Source organism: Cebidichthys violaceus, unplaced genomic scaffold (assembly GCF_023349555.1).
Source record: "Cebidichthys violaceus isolate CVI_PGR_0920_01 unplaced genomic scaffold, fCebVio1.0.p SCAF_5, whole genome shotgun sequence".
In the NCBI taxonomy this organism is placed as follows: domain Eukaryota; kingdom Metazoa; phylum Chordata; class Actinopteri; order Perciformes; family Stichaeidae; genus Cebidichthys; species Cebidichthys violaceus.
This window is the reverse complement of record NW_027176705.1, coordinates 4474896-4485743: the sequence shown is the minus strand read 5'-3', so window position 1 is coordinate 4485743 and position 10848 is coordinate 4474896. Positions and strand designations below refer to the sequence as shown.

The 10848-nt window shown below is 40.4% G+C and overlaps 1 protein-coding gene across 9 annotated transcripts; it reads left to right on the top strand.

Annotated features, from left to right (window-relative positions):
• On the top strand, nt 1-10417 carry LOC137887327 (tropomyosin alpha-1 chain-like). 9 transcript variants are annotated; one of them, XM_068730213.1, is made up of 10 exons: nt 5-267; nt 667-792; nt 3036-3169; nt 4454-4571; nt 4767-4837; nt 4988-5063; nt 5180-5242; nt 5480-5549; nt 6224-6302; nt 6771-6861. In XM_068730213.1, the coding sequence occupies exons 1-10, from the start codon at nt 154-156 to the stop codon at nt 6772-6774; spliced, it is 855 nt and encodes a 284-aa protein (XP_068586314.1). In that variant the 5' UTR covers nt 5-153; the 3' UTR covers nt 6775-6861. The 9 variants fall into 9 exon arrangements, 7 of the variants coding, with proteins under 7 accessions (XP_068586318.1, XP_068586314.1, XP_068586313.1 ...); XR_011105050.1 differs by lacking the exons at nt 6224-6302; nt 6771-6861 and adding exons at nt 7721-8602; nt 8644-9121 and having other exon boundaries at nt 9-267; XM_068730217.1 differs by lacking the exon at nt 6224-6302 and having other exon boundaries at nt 1-267; nt 6771-7714.
• The last annotated feature ends 431 nt before the right edge of the window (nt 10418-10848 follow it).

The window sequence follows — 10848 nt, the reverse complement described above, 5'->3', positions numbered from 1 at the left end:
TCCATTAACTGCCTGGCCAAACGACATATTTGACTCACTACAAACTCAGGAGAGCTCGCACTCCAGCTGGGCGTTCAGTGTGGTTCCGACGCTCCGATCCTTCCATTCAGTTTCTTCTTAGTTGTGCGCGGACACCACCGACAATAAGCAGCCATGGATGCCATCAAGAAGAAGATGCAGATGCTCAAGCTCGACAAGGAGACCGCCTTGGACAGAGCTGAGCAGGCCGAGTCAGACAAGAAAGCAGCTGAGGAGAGGAGCAAACAGGTCGGCACCCAATGTGAAACCCGCAGTGGTGCTTTTACGCACAGGCACGGTGCTGCATGGTTCCTGCATGTCCAGTGTCCTGTGATTAAATTTCGTTTGGAAATCATAATATATATGTTTTTTTCATTGTTGTACTTGGTTATTTGGGCTACATGAAGTTATTTATGTTAGTTATAATATTTTACACTTACTATTAGATTCGTTATGATACAGCTATAATGTTTAATACTAAGTATGTTCTAACAGCCTAGAATGGTTGCAACTCTAAATGGTTGTTTGTTACATAGAGCAATTTTTCACAGATGCTATGAGATGTCACGTACTGGTTGTGATTGAGTATGAGAGTAATGGTGTCTGTCTACAAGTTCGTAAATGTCCTCCTGTTTTTCTGTAATCAAGCTCGATGATGACCTGATAGCACTGCAGAAGAAGCTGAAGTCAACTGAGGATGAGTTAGACAAGTACTCTGAAGCCCTGAAGGATGCCCAGGAGAAACTGGAGCTCGCTGAGAAGAAAGCCACAGATGTGAGTATGGGCTGACAGTACCACTGGTGGAGGAGCCGGAGTGGGTCACCCACTGCCTAACGGCTTGCCCTTGAATCACCCTTTGGGCCCCCTTTAGGAAACTAAGATTACTAGCCCCTATACAGATTTAGTCTAATGATTAATTTATGCAATGATTCATTAGAATAGATCTATGGATTGTATGAAAATATGGATAATTAAATTCAGCTCTTGTGCTGTATCTGGTAAGGTCACAGCTAACTGGTCGGTGCATTTCACAGCCATTTGGACGAATCTGAGGTCCAGTGTAAGGTTTCAGTGGGGCCGTTAACGAGCATATTTCTGATCCTCGTCAGATTTGGGGTTGTTCTTGTTTCAGCTGGCACTTCACAGTTATGTCCAACCCTGATGAAATTACCTGTTTATTGACTTATATAACATAAGATGATACAAGATATACTTCATTGATTGATTGATTAAGATTGATTAAACTTAAAAAAGTACAAAAACAAATGCATACCACAGATAAAGAGAATCGACTTAGAACTACTCTACATGTGGAATATCTACTACAATATGAAGCATGATGATGAATTACAATAGAAGTGCCCTTCTTCAATACACCAAACATCCCATGGAGTCACAACTCAAATCAGGACATAAAATTGCAATCAATAAATACATACAAAATAAATAAAATACAAAACAACACTGGAATGCAATAGGATGGTGAGTTAAGTGTATTGTGTCTGCATAGCAGAGAGAAATACACTATTGCACTTATAGTAGGAAATAAATGTGTTTGGGGTCTAATAGCACAAGGACAGAGGGCAAATAGCTGAGGAATATACAAATAATAACAATAACAACTATACTACTAATAATGGTAAAAACAATATGATTTATGTTGTGTTAATTAGACAATTAGTTATATGTACTGTAGGCTACAATTGTAATTTAGGTCATGACCATGACTGACTCAGTGTCTATTTTTTGGTGATTTTCATAGGGTTGGCTCAATTCAACAGCCTCATTAATTGAATAGTTGTATAGCCTAACTGACAAAAAGTAGAAAAACTATTTTATTTTTTCAATTTAATTGAAAAGCAACACACATTGGAAATCAATGCAATTAGTTCACGTTTTATTTATTTGATTATATATTTTTTTATTCCTTGCTTGTAAAATCTGGTACTTCCGGGGTTGGCGGCAAGTCCCAATCCTCATCAGCGGTTGATTAAAGGCGGTGGGGGTAGGGATCAAACGCGCCGCATCTCCCAGTCTGTGTGTGTGTGTGTGTGTGCATTGAGGCAGCCCGCACAGAGCTGAGAGAAAACTAGCTTAGCTGAAACCCAAAGAAGAAGAAAAAAGCAGCAGAAATGGCCGGTGGGAGCTCTCTGGAAGCTGTGAAGAAGAAAATCAAGTCGTTGCAGGACCAGGCCGATGCGGCGGAGGACCGGGCAGCGTTATTACAGCGGGAGTTGAACCAGGAGAGGAGTGCGAGGGAATCAGTAAGCCGCCCCTAATTATTTAAGGCAATTAGTCTCCAGACGGCATTAGGCGTAAATCTGGTCAAAAAAGCGTGGCTGTTAGGCCCAGACAGCGACGGTTTATGCTCGAATGCAGTCAGGTATCATGTGGACATGCTTGAAATTAGCCCAGTGTAGGATGTGAGTAAACGACGGGTGGATGAAGGGACACCACCCCTGCACGTCCCGGATACACAAACAGCCCTGTAACAAGTCGGCTAACGTTGCTGCTGCAGCAGCAGCAGCACAGGTCTTCCGAGATACAATACTGTCCTTTTGTGAAACTCCTGCAGTCTAGCTAGTTGGAGCACAGGGGAGCTGCTTTTTCCCCCCCTTTCAAAAATATTAAATTGTAGTCATGTTTTGTTGCTATTTATGGTACAAAAAGAACAAAATCACAGTGACCCAGGAAATTGCAGATTTCACAGGAAATAGGGAAGGAAGGGTGCCTAAATTAGTCTAGAATTGTCTGTAAAGGTGCTGTTAACGCGTGGTAGGTTTGAAATTTGTATTAAAAGAGAAATGCCATCCATCCCTCTCCCTGCGAATGAAATGTGCACATTCGATCCTGCAACCCTCCCTTGGGCTGTTGAGTCCTGACCCAGCCCAAGCTTTCCTTGGAGAGCATGGGATGGGTTGGATGTCGTGAGCCCACAAAGCCACCAGAAACATGCATGACGTTAGGCCATGCACATGCACTTGATCTAACTGTTTTCTGGTGTTGTGCTCTCCTAGGCTGAGAGTGATGTAGCTTCCCTGAACAGACGTATTCAGCTGGTTGAGGAGGAGTTGGACCGTGCTCAGGAGCGTCTGGCCACAGCACTGACCAAGCTGGAGGAGGCTGAGAAGGCTGCTGATGAGAGCGAGAGGTGGGTCCTTTGTACCTGTGGTCAACACAATCCACTCGTAACGCCCTCGGTTAGTCCTTGGTACTATACAGGAAACTCAGTTGTACTCTTATTTTGTGACGTTTGTAGTTCCCGTATCACCTAATGTAATATTTGTTTTGGTGCAATATACTCTTTGTGAAAAAATACATTTAGATTTTGACTGAATCGCTTCAATGTACAAAGTATCAGGTCTGGGGCTGTTTACATTTTTGTTTTTTGATGCACAGTGGTCATGCTGGGGTGTAATGTCTTTCAAGACAAATGGGGGGGAAACAAATTGTAGTACTTTAGCACTGAGATGTTGCTGTTAAACCTCAGTATACTACAAATCAAAGATTGCACCTGACTCATGCTGTTGGAGTACCATGCCTAACATTTTGCTCAGTGCTGCCACTGGTGGCTGGAAGTCACATTGCACTAAAGTGTGCACTAAATTAAAACACGGGGATAGAAAAGTAGTTTGTTTAGATGATGCTTTGCATAATAGCAAAATTAATCGTTGTTGTGTTAACAAATGTCTTTATATTGATGCAAAATAACTCCAGACCAATAGTGGAAGCAGCCTTTAGCATTCTGATTTGAAACTCAAATTATGTTTTCTACTGCAACAAGTATCGACAGCATGGATAATGAAGTCCCACTCTTCACCATGGGTGTGTGTCATGCTCTCAATCAATCCAACTTTATTTATAAAGCACCTTTCATGCAGGTAAGTGCAGTTCAAAGTGCGTCACAGATGACTGACGAGCTGAAAAAGGAGACGGAACAAGTGTGGATGGTGGAAAGAAAACAAAAAATAATTCTGCACATGAGACAATAGAAATTATTAAAAAAAAAAAAGTCCTAAAATAGAATTACAAGCTATAATAACAGTAATGGTGGTAAAAAAACATTAAATAAATTAATAAAATGGAATAGATTTATACAACTTCAATACATTAAAAGTAAGTGATAAATAAAATAGCAATACAATAGAATAAAATGTTCAAATATAATATAAGTTTATGAAATTATGTAAAGAAATAAAGTATCCAGACGTTTTGTCAAGATAGTAATACGATATGTGGGAAAGTCTGTGTAGTCCTTCTCGAATTTCAGACCACCTCCACCAATACAAGACACCTTCAGGAACCATTTGCCTTAATTTCCTGGGGTCTTTTACGATAAAATACCCATCTCTTTTTCGGTTATCAATTCCTATTGTCCTTTTGTTGAGCCTATGGTGCCCATGACTTGCCTTCCACACTGTTTTCTTTCATTCAGAGGCATGAAGGTCATTGAGAACAGGGCAATGAAGGACGAGGAGAAGATGGAGCTGCAGGAGATCCAGCTGAAGGAGGCCAAACACATCGCAGAGGAGGCTGACCGCAAATACGAGGAGGCATGTTTCTCAGCTGTTCACTGCACTTTGAACTTTGCATTTTTGACATTCTTTTACTTTAATGAAACAGCTGACGTCAATGGATACTTTCTGACAGATGCATATTGTTGCCGCCAAGTCCTAAATAATAAGAGTTACAGTTGTAAAATAAATGTATTTCTGTCTGAAACTCAACTCTGTACGCTGTGACTTCAGGTGGCTCGTAAGCTGGTGATCATTGAGAGTGACTTGGAACGTACAGAGGAGCGCGCTGAGCTGTCTGAGAGGTAACGACTTCCTTCCCTTTCCCCTCCCTCTGTTCCTTCAAGTTGACACTTTTAATTACCGTTTCAGACAAATTCAATTTAGGATTTTTTGTTTTGTTTTGTTTGTCTGTGGCATCATCCTACTTGTTCAACCATACCATGAACCAATAGCAAATGCAATGAGCTTGAGGAGGAGCTGAAAACAGTGCAGAACAACCTGAAGTCTCTGGAGGCCCAGGCAGAGAAGGTAGGATGGCTGACCCAAGACGAAGCAGTGCAAATAACACAGCATGAACCTGGGAAATGTGTTTTTAAAGTTGTCTCGTATATTTGCCTGACTCTGGCCTTTGTGTGCAACCACAGTACTCGCAGAAGGAGGACAAGTACGAGGAGGAGATCAAGATTCTTACAGACAAGTTGAAGGAGGTGAGTTAAATAAATTCAGCATAATTCACTTGCGAAAGAATCGTGAATCCATCCTGCGTTTGTATTTTTTTTTTCATAGGCATCTTTGGAAAGCTTCTTTCAAACTGTGGTGATTTGAATGTTGACTCAATAGTTCCTTAAATGCAGTATGCTGACTGTGTATATATTTTGTTCTTTTACAGCACTTAAGTGCTCTTAATGTGACCTGCTAATGTTTGACTGTATTCCTCTACTCAGGCTGAGACCCGTGCTGAGTTCGCTGAGAGATCAGTCGCCAAGCTTGAGAAGACCATTGATGACCTGGAGGGTATGAGTCTTTTCAACTTCATTTTAGGCATTTGGACAAGTTCTTTTTTTACGAAATGTAGGGGTGCCTGTGACAGTACAATTGTGGTGAACAAGCCAACCCAAAATAGTAACCTTGTTGCATCTTATTTAGGTTTTCTTGTCGAGTGAGCTCTTTTCTCAACTCTGGTTTTTGGTAATTTCTTAAAGGGATACTCGTAAAAGAGGGCCTCTTTTGTAAATGTTGGTGCAGTGTGAGGTTATTTATCTGGACAGCAGGCAGTTAAATAGGTCTCAGTACAAATAGCTGCACTGTCGGTTGGCTGTCATGGAGGGAAGAAACAAAGCGGTGACCCCCAGAGGCCTGCCTGATATTATTCATGTGGACAACAGCATTTCTCACCACAATGCCATTTGGCATTCTGGTGTAGTGACGGATGAAGGCCAGCGTGTCCCAAGCACTCCTCACAGGGTCATTGAACATGTGATGCCGTTTCTCAGTGACTCCTCAGGAATCTGACACATCAGCAGCTGTTCCATGTGCACTTCCTATTTCTGTCCTGGCTTTTTTTTTTTCTCTATTTGCGTTGTCCTTTTTGACTTCTGTTCTCTGACTCTTATTATTTTTTTCTTTTGTCTTCTGATTTTATTGCAAATCCTTCACTGCCTCTTCAAAAAATACTTACCACACAATAGATGAGCTGTATGCCCAGAAACTGAAGTACAAGGCCATCAGCGAGGAGCTGGACCACGCCCTCAACGACATGACTTCCATGTAATTCACCACATGCTTGTTTCTGCTTTGTGCCTTGGATCTGGACACCTCTAACCACTGTTACTAGATACAATAGCTCCCTCTTGTGGCATGTTTGAGTGCAGTGGTTTTTATTTTATTATAGCTCTATTGTAGATGGGTGGATTTTTAGAAATCCTCTTTCACTGGTCGTCTAACCCTGATGTGTGCGTGAACTCTGATGCGTGTAAAGGTGTTTTTGACTAGATTCTTAGACTAGATTTCCCAAACCTTTTGGTTAGCTTCTACTGCATTTAGTAGTGGTGCTAGTCGCTCTATAGCTTTTTGCAACTTAGCCCCATTTCCTCATAACCTTTATTTTCATTTTCTTTAGCCTGTGTGGCTCAGTTCTGCATCCTTTTTTCCTCTTTTGTTCTGCATGTCCTTTATCTTCCATACCTCCTTTTTTATATCTCCAACATTTTTTTTTCTTTGTTTCTTCTTCCACAGCTAAACTTTTACACCCCTCATTCAAGAAGCTGGTTGAACGTCGTCATCTCTCTCCTGTGCAGCGCAGCTCAACTTTCTGTCTCTGTATTTCCTTACTGCCCTGCTACTCCTGCACATTGGGCTGTCGCTGCTGCCATCCATTTGTTCATCTTTCACACAGACCTTTGAGCCGAGTTGCTTTCTGTAAAATAAACATTCTTCCATCTATGCCAGCCCTTTCCCTTATTCTCTTGCGATGTTTCTTCATTTCTATTTGTCCCATCTTCTTTTTTTGTAAATGTGTCTGTCTTTTTAATTTGTTCTGTTGAGTAGCTTTTGAATAAACTCTGAAGCTCCTCTCACATTTACTGTTCCTTTTTCTGTTTGAGAGGACTGTTATTTGTTATAATGCAGTTGGGGTGTTAAATTACTTTTACCTGTGAAATACTAGTGTTCACATGAAACACGACCGTTTTCCGCTGTTTCAGTCATGACCGGTTACCTGCTTCGATAAACAGTTTATTTGGCCAATTGTGCGGCTGCTTTCTGTATTGTAGTTGTAAGTTTGGAGTAAAAACTGGTCTTTACATGTAGACTTCTTCCAGGCTATCCTCAATATCACTGGGTTAAAAACAAACTTCTCAGTAAAGGCTACAGCGACTACAAAAGGAATAATGAGTAGGAGACGTTGCCATGGGAAGCCAGGACGGATAGTTGGACCATATGGAAATGTGAATGACGAATAGAGTAAGCTATTGCTTTAGTTTGATGTCTTCATGAAGTGGGCGGTCCAGATTCAGTACTTACAGTAGTATGGAACTTTGCTTTATAAAATCATGAGGTCGGCAGTTCAACAGCTTAAATACAAACTGTCACTTGTTCTGTGATTAGCTTCAAAGCATAACTCTTTGTCTTTTGTACTAACCTGCCTTCTCTTTCCCTTTTCTCTTACCTGCTTTCTGATTGTCAAGACCATCTATACAAGCAGCTTGAGAAAAACCGCGTCCTGACCAATGAGCTGAGAGTTGCCCTAAACGAGGCCTAAACTGGAATGGGCTCTTGTACAGTTTTCATTCTTCTGAATCTCAACCGTCCAGGCATATTGTCTAACGCTGTGCTATTAAAAAGGGTATAGACAACTGTGTCTATGACACATAGCTTAAACCAAGTAATGCGTTCAACAAACGGGAATACACCGTAAGATTTTCACATTATGCATGCTAAAACTGTGGCTGCAGGTGGGAGGTTGGACAACTTCTGGTTATGAAAAGTTGCAGAATGGATTTTATTATTTACTTCTCGGTTATCGACAGGGCTGTAGCACTTCAGCTGAAATCTGCACGGTGCTGTTGCTCATGAGGTGAGGATGCTCGTTGCCGACATCTGAGGGAGGCTCATAAAATGCCGCAAGGGGTCCAGAAAATGTTTGTTTTATCAAAATAATCAAGAATGAATTGAAAAAAGATAGTGTTCAGCTGTCCTGAGAACTAAACTGCCCATTATTTTGGTTTCAATGAAGATTCGACTTGCTCTTTGTTTTGTTCTTTACAGGCTGGCCTAAATCTCACATCTTGTATGAGTGTGACTAGTTGAACAAACAAATCTTCTGAATTGATTGTAAGTCTAAATAGTAACACAGGAGGAGGGAGTATGCTTTGGTTTAGTGCAGGAAGGATGCGATGCTGACCACTGTACATGTAGAGAGAAGTCACACTGTCTATTAATATAAGCATACTAGGTGTTAGAGATATGTTGTAGTCATATATGGTTGGAGGGTATATGTGGAGCATGTGCCTATTAAATGGAACAAATCATGCAATGTAATGGTACGACTTTTAGGCTTGAGAGCAGAGGTCTTCAACAGGGGGTCTGCGACCCCTAGGGGGTCGCAGAGGTCTTCAACAGGGGGTCTGCGACCCCTAGGGGGTCCGCGGAGGTACTGCAGGGGGGTCGTGACATTTTTGGTTGAGACAATTTAAATTTTTTTTATTTTTTTTTACATTTTAAATGTTTTTTCTTTCCCCAAACATGAATCTGTCCATTATTTTAATAGTTCAGTATTGTATGCAAGATAACAGGTATGTTTATGCATGGCAGTGGCACTAATAGGCCGTCAGTCATTTTCGTTTCCACATTCATCACGTCAATTTGAATAGCTTGTATGCATGATTATCATGCAATTGACAGACAATGTTGATATTGGTATCAGTTGACAAGGTATGTTTGTAAATGGCAGTGGCACGGCCACCCTACTCACTGTACCTTGCAGATGTTTCAAATAAAAACATGAAGATATGAACCTGTGTATTTGAATAGCTTAATATTGAATGCACAATAACGAAGTATGTTTATACATGGCACTAGGCCCAGTACAAAACACAATTTATATATATATATATATATATATATATATATATATATATATATATATATATATATATATATTAAAAAAATGTACAGTCTAGCTAGCTAGCTAGCTAGTAGGGGGTCCCTGCTCCATCTCTCTATCAGTTTGGGGGTCCTTGGCCTGAAAAACGTTAAAGACCCCTGCTTCAGAGTAAAATTGAAATGACAAAGAAAGAATAAAAAGTGTGATAAAGAGAGGTAAAACGATGTGAGGGGTAGTTGTGGTGGGAGATAATTTGTGGCAGAAAAGGGGAAGGTTTTTCCATGGAGGATGTCTCCAATTTGGGGTTAAATCGGTGCTCAAATCTTTGGTTGATCTGAAAGTGGTTGAAGAGGGTGCTTAAACTTGATACTGTAGGTCATGAAGCATCATTTAAATCCTGGCAGAGAGACATTCTTTTGTACTAAACTATCTATAGCCCTGTCTATAGCTTATTCACAGTGAGTTGGCTGACAGTATTGTAGTTGAGAATATGTACTTAATGAATACTAACTACGCTGTTTGTTATCCTGGACTAAAGCCTTTTCTGATTTATATCCTGTGCATTTGTTTTTTTATGATTTTTAACCAATGCAATGCTATATTGACAGATAAACTCACACGTGCTAAAGAAGAAGGCCTGAACGTAAAGCAGATGGTGGATCAGACTCTTTTGGAGTTGGTTAACATTTGACCCAGCTCTGTTCCTCTCCCCCCTCTACTCTGGCTATGGATGGCTGCCATATACGGCTGCTACAGATAGTTTGGCCTTGTTTATAAAGTGTCCTCTGAACTTCTCATCCTGAAGAAACCAGCTCTACACAAGGGAGCACACGCTGCTTCAGTGAGCTACAGTTAAACTACAACTGTTTGTATTACACACTGTAATCAAAGGTCGGTTGTAATTCATTGCATAGCTTTAAAGTTTACATGTATATGTTGGGAGAATTTGCATTTTTTTGGGGGGAAATGCACCGCACATAATCGTTGTCATCAAAGCCATAAATTAAGCCACGGTTATAGAAAAGGGACTTTGTGTACTTTTGCAAAGTTGTTTGTGTCTTTGTTTCTTCTGTATTGTAAACATTCAGTGTCAGTGATGTTGTACACTTCCATTTAAGCAAGGAAGGAATTCTTAGCACAGTTGTTTGATCAGCTATGTAAAAAATGTTTCCACAGTGTACTCTTCTGTTCATGTTGAGAAAGTATTGTTTGATTTTTGTCTCTCCCATTTTATCTTGGAAAAGTAAACCTTATGGAATAAATGGTTAGATCAAGTATACTTTATTCTAAGTCTGGCTTTATTAGGGCCCGTATGTCTGATTTACTTGAAATTCAACACACATGTCCACCTCTGCTAGATCTACAAAAAAGCCTCCCAGATCCTTAAACTCCGCCTACTTAGATTTTCCGCCAGTTTGAATTTTGTGAAAAACTCATTTTTGCAAACTTCTCCTACACGCTGATTTCAATTGATACCAAATTTGATCTGAATCATTATTGGATCTACATCAAAAGTTATCAAAAGCTTTTTGATGTCTCTTTGCGTTTACAAGATATGGACCAATAAACTTCTTAGGGGTGTGGCTTATATATCAAAATACACAACTTCTCAACCATTTGTCCTAAAATCACTAAATTTGCAGCATATGTGCACCTCGCATCCTGTAACATACCCTGACATTTTTATTTCATTCAACCACTAGGGGGCAC